The 19301-nt window shown below is 44.4% G+C and overlaps 1 protein-coding gene across 1 annotated transcript; it reads left to right on the top strand.

Moving 5' to 3' along the window:
* The first annotated feature begins 562 nt into the window (after positions 1-562).
* On the top strand, positions 563-18215 carry smap2 (small ArfGAP2). The gene is made up of 9 exons (XM_047605359.1): positions 563-1005; positions 11644-11777; positions 12453-12617; positions 12718-12777; positions 13259-13316; positions 13955-14112; positions 14279-14459; positions 14546-14994; positions 15083-18215. Exons 1-9 carry the CDS (start codon positions 900-902, stop codon positions 15206-15208), a joined length of 1437 nt encoding a protein of 478 aa, XP_047461315.1. The 5' UTR covers positions 563-899; the 3' UTR covers positions 15209-18215.
* Positions 18216-19301: the final 1086 nt, after the last annotated feature.

The following is a 19301-nucleotide window of genomic DNA, read 5'->3' on the forward strand; positions in this document are numbered from 1 at the left end:
ACTTTGCTAGTAATGCCAAGAGATTAGACAAAAGCGTGCACTTAAAAACACAAACTACTTGATGTAAAACGTGATTTTATTATCGTGACTGTGCATGTACAGCTTTTTACAGAAAAAAATCGTGTTACACCTTTTATTTTGAAGGCAGGAAACTTGCGTTTTCACAGTTGTTCGTGACATGTACTCCAACCTGACGCAGTCCTTCAGTCAGCTGTTGTTTCACTCGGGTCGTTTAGTTTTACCTCCCTCCTGCGTCCTGGAGGGGAAAAGAGGACCGGTGAGTCTCAAGAGTAGGTCCTAATCAGGCCACATGATGGCAGTATAGGTAGCATTATGTCAGTAAAAGAAGACGGAGAATCTTCAATTTATTTATAAAGAATGTAACTGCAGCTGTAAAGTGCAGTTTAAAAGGTTTGCAGAGAGACGCACGATGCAAATTATTTTCATGTTAGGGAGTAAATGACCGATCGAGTGTGTGTGTGTGTGTGTGAGTGAGTGAGAGAGAGAGAGAGAGAGAGAGAGAGAGAGAGAGAGAGAGTGAGTGAGTGAGTGAGAGAGAGAGAGAGAGCAGTACCAGTCAGTGATAGGTTACAGATGTGCCTCAAAGTCGACACTGCCTTTTGAAATCTTAGAAATCACTTGGTGTTAACGTCCCGATTGAGCTGATTTGCACCTCAAATAAACTGCACGCCGGTTGGCTGGGAGGCAATCATCCCATCGCGGTGAAACAAACTCGCCGTGCTCCACATCGAGAAGGAGGAGGAGGAGGAGGAGGAGGAGGAACGGAGCGCATCGCCTCAGCAGCTCACTCTGCTTTCATTTTGTGAAGTAAGGCTCTGTTTGACAATAGCCGGGCTTGCGTTATAGAGACGGCTGTGGAGGAGGAGGACCGAGGTGCGATGATGACCGGCAAATCCGTGAAAGACGTGGACAGATACCAGACTGTCCTCAACTCCTTGCTGGCGCTGGAGGAGAACAAATTCTGCGCCGACTGCGAATCTAAAGGTGGGTGATTGCATGTGTCACGCTCGTGCCTGCAGACGATCGTTTTACTACGCCGGAAAATGCGGCAGTGCATTCACCCTTGCCTCCACTAATTAGGCTGTAGCCCACTCTGGTGCAAGACGCACGGGGCCACATCCTCTCAAGGCTGGAGCGTGGCATGCAGTTACATCATGTCAGGCTACCTCGTGTAATTGATTAGTCATAATCAAATGGCAGCATCTCATCTAAGAAAATGAGATCATTAGTGAGAGTGACCACCACAAGGCACAGACACCTGTGCTGACTTTGAGCCGCCCTGAACAGATTGTTCCCTGCAGACAGAGTGCACACGGAGAACTAAATTACAATGTTATAGGAACACATTGTAACGGGATCCTTATATAAGTGTTCTAAAACGGGTTATGTTATATGTTGAGTACAACAACCTCTCCGTAAGCAGACTATCAGGTGTTTATGTGCGTTTCCAGTGTGTATGTGTGTAGCCCCAACCAGGCCTTGAACCGTGTCATCAGCTATTTGTTGAACCCGTTTGGTACTGGTGGGTAAACACTTGCTGTTTTGGTCGCAAATACTGTGAGCTGGAGTCAACAGCCTGCCTCTGCAAAAGAGTATCTTTTTTTTGAAGAAGAAGAAGAAGAACTATCTAAAAGTTAATAAAGGTAAAGCACTGAATATGATAATGCTTTACCTTTATTTATGTGTTAATTGGAAGGGGTTTACATATTTTTTTATGCAAAATGATTTGATGTTTTTCCAACTTTTTTTTGTTTTAGTAGGAAGTCTCTATCTATTTCTGCTCATATTTTATGGCGCTGCCAAGCCTTCAGCTCTGACGACCCCAGTGGTGATCCATCTTTTCGGTGTTTACTTATTTTCAAACTTGTCCCGATGTAACTCCTTTGCGCTGAGACGGATGGGACTGACGCCGTGCCTCATCCCAGAAGTGATTCAGTGGTGCAGCTGCTGTAATGTCTCAGCCGCAAGTGCGCGTTCGTGCAGGTGGACACCCTCTGGATTATAAATGAAAACTGCATGAATGAGTAGGCAGCTTCCATTTTTAACAGGAAGTGGGCATGCTAGGTAGTGTGTGAAGGTTACTAACAGGGGGGATCCTCCTCGGTCGCGGGACTGTACACGTGCTGTACCACACAGCCCAAACCAGCAAAATCTGTCATAGGGTGCACAGAAAGAAGGCCCTAGGGGCAGGTTGTGGAGTATTGTTGATGGATTGTAAGGCTTTTGTTAGTTTAAGGAGGTACATGTTTGCCGTTGCAAGATGTACCAAAGCTGTCTGCCATTGCTTGGTTTTCTTGTCCTGATGGTGCACCAGAAATATACAAAGTGTACAAACCACATGAGACATGACTTAAAAGTCCCCCTCCGGTGCGTATTTTTAGCCTCCAACTTCACTTTTACACGCCAGGATGGCTCAGGAGAAGGGGAAAACGTGTAAAGTTCAGTCAGACCGGCAAGTTGTTTGACCTCCAGTGCTTGAGCTAACCTTCGCCTCAACACTCCCACTCAGTTTGCGCCTGCTGTTCGTTCAGATGGAAGCCACCTCTCTCTCTCTCTCTCCTTGCGCTCTCTCTGCTCATATCATTCGCCCTCTGTCTGCTTCTGGCCTCTCAGTACGGAGTCTGCAGGTAAAAACTGATCCGAGGCGCTGATGCTGACATGGTAAGTATTTCCTGACAAACAACCAGGTGTGAGAGTCAGCCGCTTAAAAAAAAGTGTACAGTTTTCTTTGGGCAAGCAAACTTGTAGTATAAAATAAAACGGAGGGATCGCCATGTCTTCCTCTTAAGAAAAGGATTTGAAGCTAAAATTTTGACATCATTTGCTACAGTGTGGGCCAGTGAGGTCCACTCCTAAAAGCAAATGCGCCATATACAGTGGGGGAAATAAGTATTTGATCCCCTGCTGAATTTGTAAGTTTGCCCACTTCCATAGAAATGATCAGACTCTGGTTTTTATGGTTGTTTACTGGTTATGGGTATAGACAGAATATCAGTCGAAAATGCATAAAAAACACACAATCTAAAAGTTATAAATTGTTATGTATTTTATTAAGGGAAATAAGTATTTGATCCCCAAGCACAACACAAGTCAGTACTTTGCAGAGAAACCTTTGTTGGCAAGCACAGCGATGAGACGTTTCTTGTAGTTGGTCACCAGGTTTGCACACAGCGCAGGAGGGATTTTGGCCCATTCATCTTTACAGACAGTCTCTAAATCCTTCAAGTTTCTTGGCTGCCTCTTGGAAACTCGGAGCTTCAGCTCCCTCCACAGGTTTTCGATCGGGTTAAGGTCTGGAGACTGACTAGGCCACTCCATGACCTTAATATGCTTCTTCTTGAGCCACTCCTTTGTTGTCCTGGCAGTATGTTTTGGGTCATTGTCATGTTGGAAAACCCACCCACGAGGCATCTTCAGTGTTCTTGCTGAGGAAAGAAGGTTTTTGTCCAAGATGTTACAGTACATGGCTGCATTCATTGGCCCCATAATGCGGTGAAGTTGCCCTGTACCCTTTGCTGAAAAACAGCCCCAAAACATGATGTTTCCACCTCCATGCTTAACCGTGGGTATGGTGTTCTTTGGGTCACACTCACGTTTTTTCATCCTCCAAACACGGCGGGTCGAGTTAATGCCAAATAGCTCAACTTTGGTTTCGTCAGACCACAGCACTTTCTCCCAAGCCTTCTCTGAGTCATTTAGATGTTCACTGGCAAACTTAAGGCGGGCCTGTACATGTGCCTTCTTGAGCAGGGGGACCTTGCGGGCACTGCAAGAGTTCAATCCATAACGGCGCAGTGTGTTGCCAACTGTTTTCTTGGTGACGGAGGTCCCAACTGCTTCCAGATCATTAACAAGCTCCTGCCGTGTTGTTTTAGGCTGCTCCCTCACCTTTCTCATCATCATCCTCACTCCATGAGGCGAGATTTTGCGGGGAGCTCCAGACCGAGGACAGTTGATGGTCCTTTTATGGGTCTTCCACTTGCGAATAATGGCACCAATAGTTGTCACCTTCTCACCAAGCCTTTTGCTGATGGTTTTGTAACCTATACCAGCCTTGTGCAGGTCTACAATCTTGTCCCTGACATCTTTTGACAGCTCTTTGGTCTTGCCCATGGTGCTGTAGAAGTTGGAATGTAAGAAACTGATTCTTAGAGCAGGTGTGCTTTATATACATGACGAGTTAAGATCAGGAGTATTGGTAATTAGTTGACTGAGCACAGCTGTGTGCCACATGCGCACCAGCCAATCTGTAGGAGCCTGAATTCTAAGTGAATTGTTGGGGATCAAATACTTATTTCCCTTAATAAAATACATAACAATTTATAACTTTTAGATTGTGTGTTTTTTATGCATTTTCGACTGATGTTCTGTCTATACCCATAACCAGTAAACAACCATAAAAACCAGAGTCTGATCATTTCTATGGAAGTGGGCAAACTTACAAATTCAGCAGGGGATCAAATACTTATTTCCCCCACTGTATCATCACCCCTCTTTACTGCGGTTATTCTGCATTTCCATTTCCTCTGTTCCTCTGCCTCTGTCCTTTTTCTTGCTCAATTTTCCCCATTAAACCATAAAAAAACACTTCCCCATTTGAGGGAATTTCATTAACTGAACAAACAGTACACAATAAACCTACAAAGGACTTTATTAAGACGCCATGTGATGCCACGGCTGGATTTAAACCGGAGACATCACCGGGTCACACCGAGCGCTCGCGTTTTACAATACGACGTCTTGTTCCTGTTCATTTGGCCCTCGGGTGGTCTGTGCTGACGTTCTTAGACTTCAGGGAAACACACTTGTGATCGTTTCGAGGTCAGCTTTGAAAAAGGCGCGCTTTGATCAGGCTCATCGGAAGGCGCGAGTGTTCTGAGGTAGAAGCACAGAAGAGAATGAATATATTTGCATTTTCTGCCTCTTTGATTGGAAACTTGTCACGTTACTCTAACACTCATTGTCATTAAGCGCACCCGTGCGGTGGTTGTCTGACCGGCGTGACTGCTGGCAGTGATTGGCGGCAGGCCGGTCTAATTAGGCTGCAGACGGGATTAGGGGTTGAGGGACAAAATAGCAGCTACACATGTACATGCACACACAGGAAGAACCTTCTTTTTTTCAACCTCATAGACGTGGCTTTTTTTTTTTTTTTAGACTAATAGACTGACTGAGAAGGTCACACTCCACTCTCATTTCCCACCTTGAATAAACTGGCACTATGATCGAGGTTGATTCTTAAACGGAGGTGTTTAAGCCGCCACGTTTTCTCAGTACAGACACACACACAGACACACACGCCGGTGCACACCTCCAGCGCACGTGTCCCTTGACTCAGGTTTTTGCCCATATGGCTCGGGATGAGGTTTGCTCTAATCTTGTTTGCGTTGACATAGAACGATGTGCGTTTATCGCCTTCCTCTGTGGTGCGTGTGACGGAACAGGAAGTGGTGTTACGTAAGGGGCCAAAAGCATACTCACACACCAGCATATGAAAACACCTTCTATTCTTATTGTACTGTTTTTTTGTTTTGTTTTGTTTTTTTGTGGCAGTTAATGCGTAATCTCCAACTTCTCTTTTTTCCTCTGTTCTGTAGAGCAGTTTTGTCTTTTGTTTTTTTGCCACTTCCTCTCAAAGTGACACTTTGACTGTAGATCCTCAGTGCCGACAGGAAGTAAAGAAGAGGTGAGTGGAGAAAAGGTGAACCAGGTGCATAATGTTGTCAACGCCTCCACCTCTGGCTCCACTCTCGAGGGGCTGCTGAGTGTTTGTGCGCGGCCTGGTCTTTTAAGATGTGGGAACATTTTTGGGTGTTGAAACCAGTTGGTTAGAAGTTAAAGGTTAGACTCCGAGTGTGCTTGGGTTTCGGTTAATGGTGGTGAGGTCCTCACAAAGATAGAAACGGGGGTTCGTGTGTGTTTCAGCTCATATAAAAAAAAAAAAAAAAAACGGTCTTCCTTTATTGTCCTCCATTGTGCTTGTGTTTACGCACACGCTGGGCCCCGGTTGCCGTGGAGATATCACCTGGCAATGTCATGCCTTATCCCTCCTCTACCACGACGGCCGCCAACGACAACACAAGCTCTCAGCCCCTCCCGCTCCTCCCAACCTTGTATGTAATCCAATCAGAAGCCAGCAGGGATTTCCACTGAGACAAGGAGGCGATTGGCTCGTTGTGTGTCCCCTGGCTGCCAGAGAGTTCAGAGTCTCACAGCAGCCGAAGAGAAGGTGGCACTCTGGCGGGTTCATGGCATAAACACCAATAAATCAATCCACTGGACTGGTCAGATTATCAGTCTCATCGTAGATACTGAAGGTTCTAAGTGAAAATACGTTCAACTTCGAGTCACACAACATAATATCTTTCAGAAAAGCTGCATGAAATTTTTTTGTGGCCTTTGTGCAGGGACCTCGCTGCTGAGGACTTTAGAGTTTCCCACATGCTCTGGTTAGTACAACAGCCTTGTACAAATAGGCATGATAAAAACGAAATAGCGAGAAGGTCCCAACATCAATCTGCTCTGCTTTTAACTGGAAATATCCTCCACAGGACACAGACTAAACGGCGAGTAGGGCTTAAAGAAGGCACTTGAAACCACCTCGGAGTTACAGAGCTGAAACCGCTCATATTCTCAGCGGGGGCTGTGATATTGTTACCGTTTTGTCTCCCACCCATTTGGTGGCTCTCAAATGAAAACACAGAGTCCTAAAAACGTGTTGATGGCGTGTCATGTAGTGTTCATTTCTTTGCCAGCGGGGATGTCTTTAATAAAACAAATAAATCCTCAACACGAGAATGCACATTTACAGAAATGATAAATAGGTAAGACTAATAATAGCATAAGATGAAACACAAATAGAGAGACTAATGGGTCCGTGTATGTTTTGTATGTTTCCGTTCACTAAAGGTTATTAAAAAAAACAGAAAAATGAGTGGTCATTTGATTTTCATTTTAAAATTCAAAAATTAAAATTGCAATTCGAGGCATTTTCAAAGTAAGAGCACGTACGAGGACCATACTGTGTTTAAGGCAAGAACGTCCAAATATATGACTTCTATCTGTGGTTTCCCTAGCCCAGAAGAAATCTCAAAATATCAGAGTAATGTTAGCTAGTAGCTAATTATTCCCTCAAAAACAACGTCCATCAACTTATGACAACTTCCGGTCGCACAATATTAAAAAATTTCTGACTTTCTGACGAAGTTTAAGTTTTGAATTTAAAATGAAAATCAAATAACCACTCTTTTTTTTTTTTAATGTCCTTTTCTGAACAGAAAATCCAATGACTGAAACATACACGGACCCTAATGGTATGTTTTAGGAGAGCATCTAAAGATTGCCGGTGCTTGCTCGTGTTTTGAAATGCAGCCCCCGATCAGCCATCTATGACTCACCTGCAGGATCGCAGGCCCGACACTTGCGTGGTAACCCAGATGGTGGTTGTGTATTAGTAAATTATCAATAGGGGTCCATCTGTTTAGCTCAGACTGGGACTGGGTCACTGGGTGGCTGGAGGCTTTTCTGGATTGGTTTAGGTGCTGCAGGGCTAGAGGATGATGCAAGTGTGTGCTATTATATATATATATATATATATATATATATATATGAGAGTGCGTTTGTGTGCCGGCAAAGGAGGACGTAGGACGCTGATGACTGAGCCTCTGTTGGATTAACTGGGCGCATGCAGAGAATTGCATTTATCCTTGTGGGATATAGGCTAATGAGCCATATGTACCTGCTCATGCACGAATGTGTGTGTGTGTGTGTGTGTGTGTGTGTAAGCTTGGGGGCGTGCACATGATCCAATGTGTCTGTGCAGCATGTGTACTTGTGTGTGTGTGTCAAAGATCTAGTGCAGTAATGGTGGTTGGATTCTGTTGCGTTTAAATATTTAGGATGCACGGAGCTGTTGAAATACCAATTAAAAGTACGTCTGAGTGACACCAGGCCATTAGAAGTCTGTGTTCGTGCTTGTATCATCCCCCCCCCTGTACATCCCAGCAGGTCATCAAACAGCTAAAGTCCACCGTTTGATGAGGATAAAAGTCCCCTCCTGTTTGTCTCTGTTTTTGGCTCTCAGCGTGACTCTGCCTCCTCCACCCCTCATGTGCTTCAGCCCGCATGTTTGACAACCACAGCCACTTTCTGCCAGGATGATTCATCTCCCCGCCACACAAAAACCCTCTTCTTTTTGGTACTTTGCCCCGTAAAAACAGAGGACGAATTCATTAGTCAGACCTGGAGTGTTTAATGATACCTCAGACTGGTGTCGGCATCTGTTCTTTGATTACACAAAGGAAAGAGGCGGCTTATTCACCGCTCTTGCTCAAGTGTGGAGAAACGTACGCTGCAATGCCATCGCTGTAACATGTGGATTGTTCGGTCTTGTTTTTTTCTTTTTAGATGTCTGTTCCACCTACTCTCTTCCTGTTATATCTGTTCAAAGTACCTGGAGGTGTGCACTGTTGCCACACAGACAAACTGTGGACTGCCACTCCAGCGCCGCGCTGATTGGGGACAAAAAGGCTGCCGTCCTGCGGTGTGTAACGCTAAACTCAAACATTTTAGTCCGGGCTACTTTGGCGGTACCGCAGGGGACAGGAAAACAAAATGTGGTCAAGCATTCATTTGCCTTTTTCCCCATCATCCTTTAAACAACCATGATTTGATTTAGTGCTGTGCACACCATGAGTCAACAGTGGAACATTGAAGGGACTTTGCTAGCAAGTCGGAGGCGTGCAGCCGGTCGCCCGCAGCTCTCCATCTGAAAGGTCGCTGTGGCTGCTCGTTCTTCGTCCCGTACGCCCTACAATATTTCACACTGATCTGCAGATGGATTTTTGATGAGCGATATAAGTTCGGAGCTCAGCTGCAGAACACATTGCCGGATAAATGCTTTTAATGTGAAGCTGCCCCCGTTGGAAAAGCTTGCATTAGCATCAGTCTGCGGACCCATTAGCTATTGTCAGTGATGATAAATTCAGATACTGCATTTTTTTCTGGGATTATTGCCAAAGACATCCAGTTAATAATAACATAAATGCAAACATATTGAAAAACTTTCGTCAGTGGGCCACAGGTCCAGTCATCATAGTGTTACCTAACATGGGGTACACTAAAAACTCAACAAATATTTATATTTAAGTATTTGTATTTGAATAAAATTCAAAATAGGTGTAAAAATCCATTTTATTTGAGTTACACATGTAAGTGTCCTAATAAAAATAAGTATTCTTTAATTATCCATTGTAATAATTATGGATAGATGCAATATTTTTGTGTTTTGCATAAAATGCAGTGAATATAGGTGATTTAGGCTGATTTGAAGGAACAGACTGTATTGATGATATGATTGTGTGCTTGGGGGTGACAATAGGGGTGACCGAAAAGTGCTTTGAGTACCAATAGGCAGAAAAGCACTATATAAAAACAAGACCATTTACCATTACCAATAGACAATAGTCTGAATTAGCGAGCTAACAGACGAATGCTAACATGAGAGGACCCGACTGCAGACGTCTCAGTACTAATTTAAGTAATGGAATAATCTCCCAGGAAATACTATAAGATGCCTCCACAACCCAGTTAAACTAAAAAAAAATAAAAATCTATTCGACAAAAATAGCGATGCAGTTGAGTCGTGTTTGGTCCAGTCAGAGTCTGTTACAGAGTCGAGAATTTTCACCCTGACCCCTGAACGTCGCTCAATCCAGGCAGACGCACGAATATTCACTGCTGTCACATGAGGAAAGGCAGCTTTCTGATGTTTGTCTTGTTCTCGAATACAAATCATTTTAAAACTATTTGTTCAAAACAACAACTAACTGATCCCGTGAAGGTCGTTAATTTGTGTCCTGGCAATCCACCAGAGTCATTTCTGCTTCAAGTACAAACATCAACCTGATGCGGGATGACTGAAAGTAAGGGGATCAACAAGGACTCATCCCCTGGGTACCATGACTACGTGTACCTCATTGTAGGGAAAACCATTTAGATGTTGACCAGAAGCAGCGGTCCGACACGTCAACGCTGCCGTGACTAGAGCTAAAATAAAAACCGGCTCAGTGTGAATCCGACAAGACAAGGGCGGGGAGAGTAAAAGAAAGAAAAAGTACTGCGTGAGAGAGATATGGACTGACAAGAGAGAAGAGAAGGGAGGCAGCGGCGGTGAATGAGAGAGATAAGAAATAGCAGCCAAGGCACAGTGGGAGCATTAGAAAAACAGATGAGGAGGACAAACTAATTCCAGTGTTTAGGGAGTTCAACACAATTGACTCCCTCTCTCTACTCTTGCTTTCTCTGTGTCAGTGCCAGTGTTTACAACGGTTAAGCAGGCTTTGCAGAGTAATTCTACTATTATTAGCCAGCATGACAGCTTATGCTGCAGCCAGACGCTCAGGGTGATGGGCTTTCTGTCTGTCTGTCTGTCTGGTGACCACAGGTTGGCTCTCTGTTCTGATTTATGCACTTGTGTGTGACCACTTTTTGGTTTAAAAAGCGAAAACAACAGACACATCCAGCCCGTTGGTTGCCTCTCAGTGCTGCAAACTGATTTCTTTTCTTCCAGCAATGCGTGCAAAGCTCAGGACGCAACCAAGACGCGTGGGGTTTTTGTGACCCTGCTCCCAGACGCATTGTTTCCGCACCTGCTGCGAAGAGGAAGGTGTTTTGCATTCTTTCTCTTCCGAATCACAACTTCCCGTTGTCGCATTTGCATAGAGCGGCCTTTTCTTTGAACCGACGGGAGAGGGGGATCCAAAAGCGAAGCTTCTCCTCCACCTAGTGGCGCAAAGGCCGCGACGCACCGGCTTGCAGCGCGGTCGCAAGCGCGGCTGAGATGGTGTGGGAGTGATGAGGGGTGGAGGCCGAGGCGAAGAGGGAAGGTTTTTCCGGAAAGGGTTGAGCGAGGGTGGGGGGGAAAGGGGAAGAGATGGAGGCAAGAAAAAGAGGAGGAGAGCGATACGGGGAGATAAGGGTGAGTATTCTCTTTGAAGCTGACTCCACTCTCTGAAGAGGACGGTTGCATAATTCAAGCTGAAAAATAGCCTGTCAGGGTTGTTTGTTGGGAAGAATATTCAAAAGCGCCCGTAACGCTGCGTTCAGCGCAAACATATACACAACACGGGGGAATGAAAAGGGGCTGCGCGCAACACAAATGGACCCATTTAGATACACTGTACATGACAATAAATGGACAAAATGGCCTGCTCAGATAACATTGCTCCCACACACAGAGGCTCATGACCAAATGAGTAATCGTCCCTGCAGGTATCCAGGCTCTGAGTGTGCGTGTCATTACGTGTGTGCGTGTGTTTGAGTGACTTTGTACTCCCCCTCTCTCCTCGGTTATGTAGGCTAACTCTTGTATTGGATCCTATTATGTTTCAGGACACCGCCACGACTTACACAGGATTAGATGTGCTCCCCACTGAATTCAAGCTCATAATTGAGGTTTCAGGCTTGTCTCTGTATAATTGCCTTAAAATTAATCAGAGTATTTCTCATCCTTCTCCCACTCCTCCTCTAGACTGATTCATCCCCTCCTGTCGTCGCCCTTCTGTCGAGACGGTCTCCTCTGAATGTTCAAATACCTCGTTTTTTTTTTACGCCCTCCTACAGGTCCGAGATGGGCATCGTGGAATTTGGGCATCTTCATCTGCATCCGCTGCGCCGGCATCCATCGAAACCTGGGGGTCCACATCTCAAAGGTCAAGTCCGTCAACCTGGACCAGTGGACGCAGGAGCAGGTCCAGGTCAGAGATCTTGAACGTTTACATACCGAACCCAAACTGTCGAGTGTCGCTGCCATGAACAGTAGGAGGAAGCAGTCCTTATTTGTGGTTTTTATAGTTTAGCATTTCAGATGAGAAGATCAAAAACCATTTTCATTTCTGTCTGCATGGTGCAATTAGCCTATTAGCTTAGCATTAACATGGGAAAACAGGGATTTTGTTGTATGTCAATCCACTGTTTGGCATTGTTACTGAACAAATAATAATAAACTACATACATACTTAATATCCATACATAGCATGCACAAAATGTCAGAATTCCCTAGTTTTGAACCAGAATTACTGTAATTATATTTTTATTGTATCTCTGTTAGAGTTTGACATAACAATACGTGTGCTCACGTACAGTAGAGACTCTTATTCTACCGAATAGCCATTTTTCTCGTTCGTATGCAGCTGATCTGGTCTGGGTCTGATAAACGAGACAGTCAGCATTATGCTTCTCAGTGAAATGAAATGTCTGCAGTCAGCATTTTTCCTCGATTCTCTACCTCCACAGTAGCAATTCAAATCTTTACTAGGACTCCGCTTCATTTTGTCACCTGGAAAATAAAGTAGTAGTAGTAGTAGTAGTAGTACCCTGGATTTTGCACTTTACTATTTTGTGACACTCTTGTCTTGTGTTGGCGTCCCCAGTGCGTTCAAGAGATGGGGAACGCCAAGGCCAAGCGGCTCTACGAGGCTTTCTTACCCGAGTGTTTCCAGAGGCCTGAGACGGACCAGTCCGCAGAGATCTTCATCAGGGACAAGTACGATAAGAAGAAGTACATGGATAAGGTCATCGACATCCAGATGCTGAGGGTGAGGCCGCACGGGCAGGCAAAAACACTTAACAGGACAAGGGAAGAAACACACAGCCATTTACGCTTGGCAAACAACGCCTGATGTTTTCTCTCTGCAGAAAGAAAAGAGTTGTGACAACATACCCAAGGAGCCTGTTGTGTTTGAGAAGATGAAATTGGTAGGTACATCGTATTGGTGTCGTATTTGGCTGATGCTGTGATGCAGAGTAATTGAATGCAACATTGATCTGTAATCCGGCGAAAGGAAGAGCTAAGGATGGAGGAGAGCGGGGAGTGTCAGTCAGTGGGGAGAAATAAGCAAATACATTCTATGGGTGAGGTTTTCTCTTCTCCCTCTCACGGCAGGCTAATGGAAGACTAGACAGTACACTCATTTACTATCCCATCTGGTGGTATAAAAAGTTAATAGTAAATATTTCTCCACAGTGTGTCGGGAATTTGAGTTGATCTTGAATGGAATTTGAGTGGAACCTTCAAAGCGGCCCTTTTCAAACTCAGAGTGATTTTGCCTCTCTTGGCTGTAATGTGAATGGCATTTCATCATTAGGGAGTGTAGAGAAAAAAACATTTCTGGACTCAGGGCAATTTTTCATCGCAGCAGTGTTGCATTAACTGTATTGATTTTCTCCATTTGAACAGAAAAAAGACATCAGCCCGAAGACAGCTACGCAGTCTGTTACAGACCTTCTTGGACTAGGTATTGAACCTCAAGCATGCGCACAAATATGTCATCTTATTTACGGTATAATGCTGTGGGATGGATCATCACTAATACGTCCAGTGATCGATTGGTTAGCATGACCTCAATGTGTAAATCTGACTACATTACATCCAGAAAGGTGGCTTGTCTGCATCCTAAAACACAAACAAGTGCATGTATTCTAAAGGTCCCATATTATGCCTCTTTTAAAAAGAGCATTTAAATCTTGCCGGACCCCAGAATGTGCATTAGAAGTTTTTGGTCCAACTGACACACAGATTGTTTACAATCATATATATCATTTTATGTTTTCTGTGTTCCAGAGAGGCTCTTTCAGTGTCTGTGGCTTTAAAAATAATTAAGCTGCTGCTGTTGCCCCGCCCCTTTTTGGGAGAAACCCTTGCCTGTCCTGCCAGTGCAATGGGAGGCAGTGATTATCTCCTAAAGTTTTAAAAAGAGCAGAAAAACCTGAATGGCTCATTCAGACCCACTCTTTTCAGTCAATAGAGAAAATAACTCCGGCATGCTCCTGTCTCAAATGGGATTTTGTGGTTTTAGGAGATAAATTGATCTGAAAATGGATGAGTTATACCTCAAACACTATCATCCTGATGTTTCCATCTACTCTCCCATAGATGCCCCGGCTCCGAGCCCCGCAGTGTCTAATGGTAGAGGATGTGTTCCAGACAGTAATGAGAGCCCAGCGGTGTCTAATCCAGCTCTGGTACACTCTGGCCTGGATCTATTCAGCTCCCTCCCAGCCCCCTCGTCAGCTTCCTCCACAAAAAGCACGGTAGATAACACGCTGCGCACACTGCATTGCTGTCTACACTATACTATATTAAATTTAGCCCTATAGCTGTGTTTTTATTTGCTTCGTTTGTCATCTTGGCTTGCATTCTGACAGCCATTTCTCTTTGTCATGTGTGTGTCTGTCCGTGATGCCTGCCACCCGCCAGCCTGTTTCTACCTCTATGCCTCAGAGCAGAGTGACTGCTTCAGTGCCAGAGAACCTCAGCTTGTTCCTTGACCCAGCACCCAAAGCAGAGGAGGGCACTGTCAAGAAACTGTCCAAGGATTCTATTCTCTCCCTGTACGCCTCCACCCCCTCGGTGCACGCGAGCAGCATGGCTGCACATGGTGAGACCCACTAGGATTTGTCTATTTACGAACACGGTGGCGACAGTCCGACATTCTTTCTAACGGTCTGTGATCGTTGTCCGCAGGCTTGTACATGAACCAAATGGGATACCCGACGCATCCCTACGGTTCCTACCATTCTTTAGCCCAGGCAGCCGGAATGGGAGGCGCTATGATGACATCACAGATGGCGATGATGGGGCAGCAACAGGGTGGCATGATGGGCGTCCAGCAGAGCAGCATGATTGGAGTTCAACAGAACTGCATGGTGGGACAGCAGAACGGCCTAATGGGTGCTCAGGGTGTCATGGCTCAGCCCGGCGGCGTGGTGCCGTCACCCTACATGACAGGGATGGCCCAGGGCATGATGGGACAGCAGCAGGGCGGGATGATGGGACCGCAGCAGAACGGCATTATGGGACAGCAGCAGGGCGGGATGATGGCACAGCAGCAGGTTGGGGGTTTGGCCACGTTACCTCAGCAGCAGGTTTATGGAGTCCAACAAGCGCAGCAGCTCCAGTGGAACATTGCTCAGGTGTGTGTTCGTGTTGGGCCATGCGGGGTTTTTAAAAAAAGCCGCCAACTGTGGCGCCACTAACAAATTGCCTTTCTGCGCGTTTCAGATGACGCAACACGTGGCCGGCATGAATCTGTACAACACCAACGGCATGATGGGATACAGCAGTCAACACATGGGAGGTTCGACAACCCAGAGTTCAACGCACATGGCCGCGCACGTCTGGAAATGAGCTCGCCTGTGAGGGAAGCGACGGAACAACACAACGGAGAGGGAGAACAATGTGAGGATCAGACTCTTCATAAAACATTTTCTAATGCAAGGGAGGAGGGGGAGACAGGTGAGAAGAAGAAGAAGAAGGTTTCAGAAACCACTACTACCTCTCTTTCTCTCTCCTCTCTGCACACGCGTCCTCTTGCCGACTCATCCATAGCCATGTCCTGCAGATATCCATGTTTGCCTTTTTTTCGTATGACAAGCAACACAACAGGGTTCAGAGGCCACTGGTTAGGGCTCCACATTTTTTTGTACCTAGCCATTACGTGCTCTAAGTTTTGGAGAATTCCACTATAATCAAAGTCAGCATTGAAGTCAGCCTAGCTTTAAAAGCTAATCAGTTCGCTGGATTTTACCTACTAATGTACACATAGAAATGACGAAAACCATGCTGAACCCTACGTTAACCATGTTTAGTTTTTTTTAATGAATGATGACCTAACACATTTAACTACAATTTAGCAGCAATCATATTAGCGAAAGCGCAACTATATCTTTGCTCAGTCAGATTTCAATCATACAGGGCTGAGAGTTAAAGGATTTTGAGTGGACTATCTTTTTTAAAGTGATATTTCCTCACATATGAGAGGGCCAGCTGCTATTTATTATTTATCAACACACAGCAGCCTAGCTAAGCTAGGCTAGGCTAAGCTAATCTCCCCTTCATGCTGCACAAAAAGGACAAAGACAAATGTATCTGTCGCTGTTTAAGGAATAAAAAAAAAAAATCTGTAAAAAGCCTACCTGTCCAGCAATATTTAAATTAGTGAGTGTTGATTCATTCCTAGATCCTCGCTGTATCGTAACTTAGAACAGAGGCTACCTAGCCAGCCCTTAATTATGATGTCTTCATCTCAATTCACAGAGGGCTTCTCTTAAAACCAACATTTGCAATGTTTAAGTGTCAAAAGTCCTGACCTGGATTTTTGGAGACCAAAGATGAACACGAGCTTTATTATGGCTGTGTTCTGGTATGCTTTCCTGTATAGCCACTTAACTAGTGATTAGTCGAAATTCAGCAGTCCCGTTTGCTCTTACAATTCACTGTGCTATTATCCCAGTCAAGGGTGGGACACTTTAAGAAAATGTCACTTGCATGCACATGTCATCATGTAAGCACACCTCCAGTTTAGTAATCTACCAAACACGATAGAGGCCTCAAATAATGTCGAATGTCTGTAAATGAGAGGAAAAACGAGAGGGGGGGTCTTGGGCGGGGACAAAACAAGGTACAGATCATTCATGTTTCAGATGCTTCCACTGAACTGCATGAAAAGAATGTTTATCTGATTGTATGTACTATGTGTTGGACGAGACTTCTCCGAATGTTCCTCTCAACTATACACGTTGACCCACGTCAAAAAAAAAAAAAAAAAAAAAAATCTCAACGAATGTGTGTCCTGAATGTGTTCATGATTGTACCGGACTCGTTTTCAAATAGACACACAGTTTCTTTTTTTCTTTGTTGATGATCTGTCGAGCAGTGTGCATCTATTGAATGTTCCATGGTCGACGTCCGTTTGTGGTGAACCGTTTCCTCCGTCCGGGTTTTGCTGTTTTAACTGTCTTGCCGTCGAGTTAGGAGCAAATTGTGACCAGGCCCCGAAGCATTTTCAGGTTATTCTTCAGTGTTTACAACCTGTAAAGTGTCTGCAACCTTGGCCAGGTTGCGTTGTGAAGCCGAAAGTGATTGTATGACCACACTCTGTCACCCCACCTCTATTGCTGCCTTTTAATGGAACTACTGAGTTTGTGGTCATGACGAGTCATTGGAACAAATGCATGGCGTTCAAGTGGTAACATCGCGTTAAGGTGCCACTTCTCGGGAACTGTTGGCGTCTAGAACCCATCAAGGCGACTACTTTGGGAAGGGAATGACTGGGTAACTTGATTAAGAGAATCCAGATTTTATGAAAACTGCGTATGACTAAGTTACATGCTGCCTTCTTATTGGAGGTTGTGGTCATGACTGGTTGAGTACAAAATTACACTTACTACGTCATGAAAACCTTGTACAAATGATGTACAAATCATTAACCAAGCCCAACCCCATCTGAAGGCAGCAAACACGTCAACATTTCCAGTCACGAGGTTGCGAGGAGGCCGTTCATATGGACTCGACCTCATTTGAAGACAGCAAATGTTTCTGTGTCTTCTGTTTCTCACTTCTTCAAGTCGTCTCTCCATCCTGGTTTCTGTCTTCTAGATCTGCCACTTTCTTATAAATGCATGAAGCCATTAGTGTAAATAATATTTCCTTTTTTTTCTCCTCCATAAAACTATTTTGGTGTTATGTTGCTGCTTTCCCAGTGAGGCGGTAATAATGTAACAGGTGCCGCTGAGAGAGAAATAAACCCTGTGGTGTAATAGCCCAATAAAGCAGCACAGCCTTCACTATTCTGAAACTCATCCTCTGGTCCTTACATTTATTTTCCTTCAAATTTAGCCCACTCGGTGGCAGTTGAGGCGCCGGTGTGTCGGCAGCAGCAGACAACCTCCCTGCTCAGAGCAATATTGCCGTAAGAGAAAGTGTCGTCACTGCTCTGCAGCAGCAGACCTGTCGGCAAACGATGACAAGTATCTGGAAAGGCAGTAAAAAAATTCAACCTCTGTGGGCTGTAAGGCTTCACCTGAGCTTTATATTTATTTATTCGCAATTAATTGTTTTTTTTCTTTTTTGGTCCCGTTCCGTTTCCTGCGAAATAAAAGCAAATGAAGGAATGTATCTTTTTATGTACTTGTCAATCAAGATGTTGTAAATTTTATTCTTTATCAGAATATCGCTGTATATCATGTTTCTTAAAGAGGATTGATGAATCTGTATATTAGTTTGGCATTTTTTTCTCCACTTGCTTTGGCCTGTTTGGTCTCATGTCTTCACAACTTCAATTTAATAGTGTGTATGAATAATATGATACTTGTCCCTGTGAAAACATACAAAATAAATATTGTTTTGATTAAAATCTATCGAGTGCGGTGTATCAACACACTGCTAGACGTTTGTCCTTGTCTCTGTTACAGCGGCCTGATGCCTGTTGGACATCGTTGACCCACTCAGTGGGTAAATTGGCAGCAGGCTAACTAGACTTGTCACAGTACGCCACCCAGGAACCCCTTTGGATTTCACTGAAGTGTGGAAAAGAAAAAAAAAAAGTCAATCCTACGACCTAGACAATTTGCAGCCATATTACAATCACCTCAAAGGCCACTGCTTCACTTTCTGCTTGTGTTTTCCTTCTGATTATGACTGGCCTCTCTCTGTGTATTCCTCCCACCTGTGTCTCGTTTATTCCCTCACACACTGTGAACATTCCTCTATGGAAAGTTTAAAAGGCCAGTTTGAGAAAAGACAACCGCAAATTTACCAAGGCCAGCGATCCGATCCAACTGAGGATTTGTTTAGATGTTTAATCCCAAGTCATTGGTCTACAACATTTGTTTGTTAAAGTCAAATTGGTATTGGTATTTTTTTTTAAATCCACTTGTTACCCCGCCTTTCCAGTCCGTGTATGTTTCGATCATTGGATTTTCCGTTCAGAATATTTAAAAACTAAAATAGATGGATAAATGAACATTTAAAGACAGAAACAAAAAAGCGTCCATTTTTGTTTTTTTCATATTTTGAGACCGGAAGTTGCCGTTTTCAAGGAAAGAGCACGTATGAAGACGGTTTTGTTTCTGGCCAAAACGCCCAAATATATGACTTCTATCTGTGGTTTCCCTAGACTAGCCCAAGGTAAAATGTCGTTTTTGACATTATTCTGCAGGAATATCTGCACTCACATCAGAGTAATGTTAGCTAGTAGCTAACTATTCCCTCATTATATGTAACGTTAGTTATTTTTAGTTCTTACCTGAAATATGCGGCTTAGTTTTTCTGCAGTCATGTCGTGTTCACTTAGACTCTTTCACTGTTTCGAAAAACAATATTTATCCATGTCCATCAACTTATGTCACACACCGCAGTCCTCATGCGTGCTCTTACTTTGAAAACGACAACTTCCTGTCTCACAATATAAAAAAATGGGCGCTTTTTTTCTGCCTTTTAA

The sequence above is a fragment of the Mugil cephalus genome, chromosome 14 (genome assembly GCF_022458985.1).
Source record: "Mugil cephalus isolate CIBA_MC_2020 chromosome 14, CIBA_Mcephalus_1.1, whole genome shotgun sequence".
NCBI lineage: Eukaryota > Metazoa > Chordata > Actinopteri > Mugiliformes > Mugilidae > Mugil > Mugil cephalus.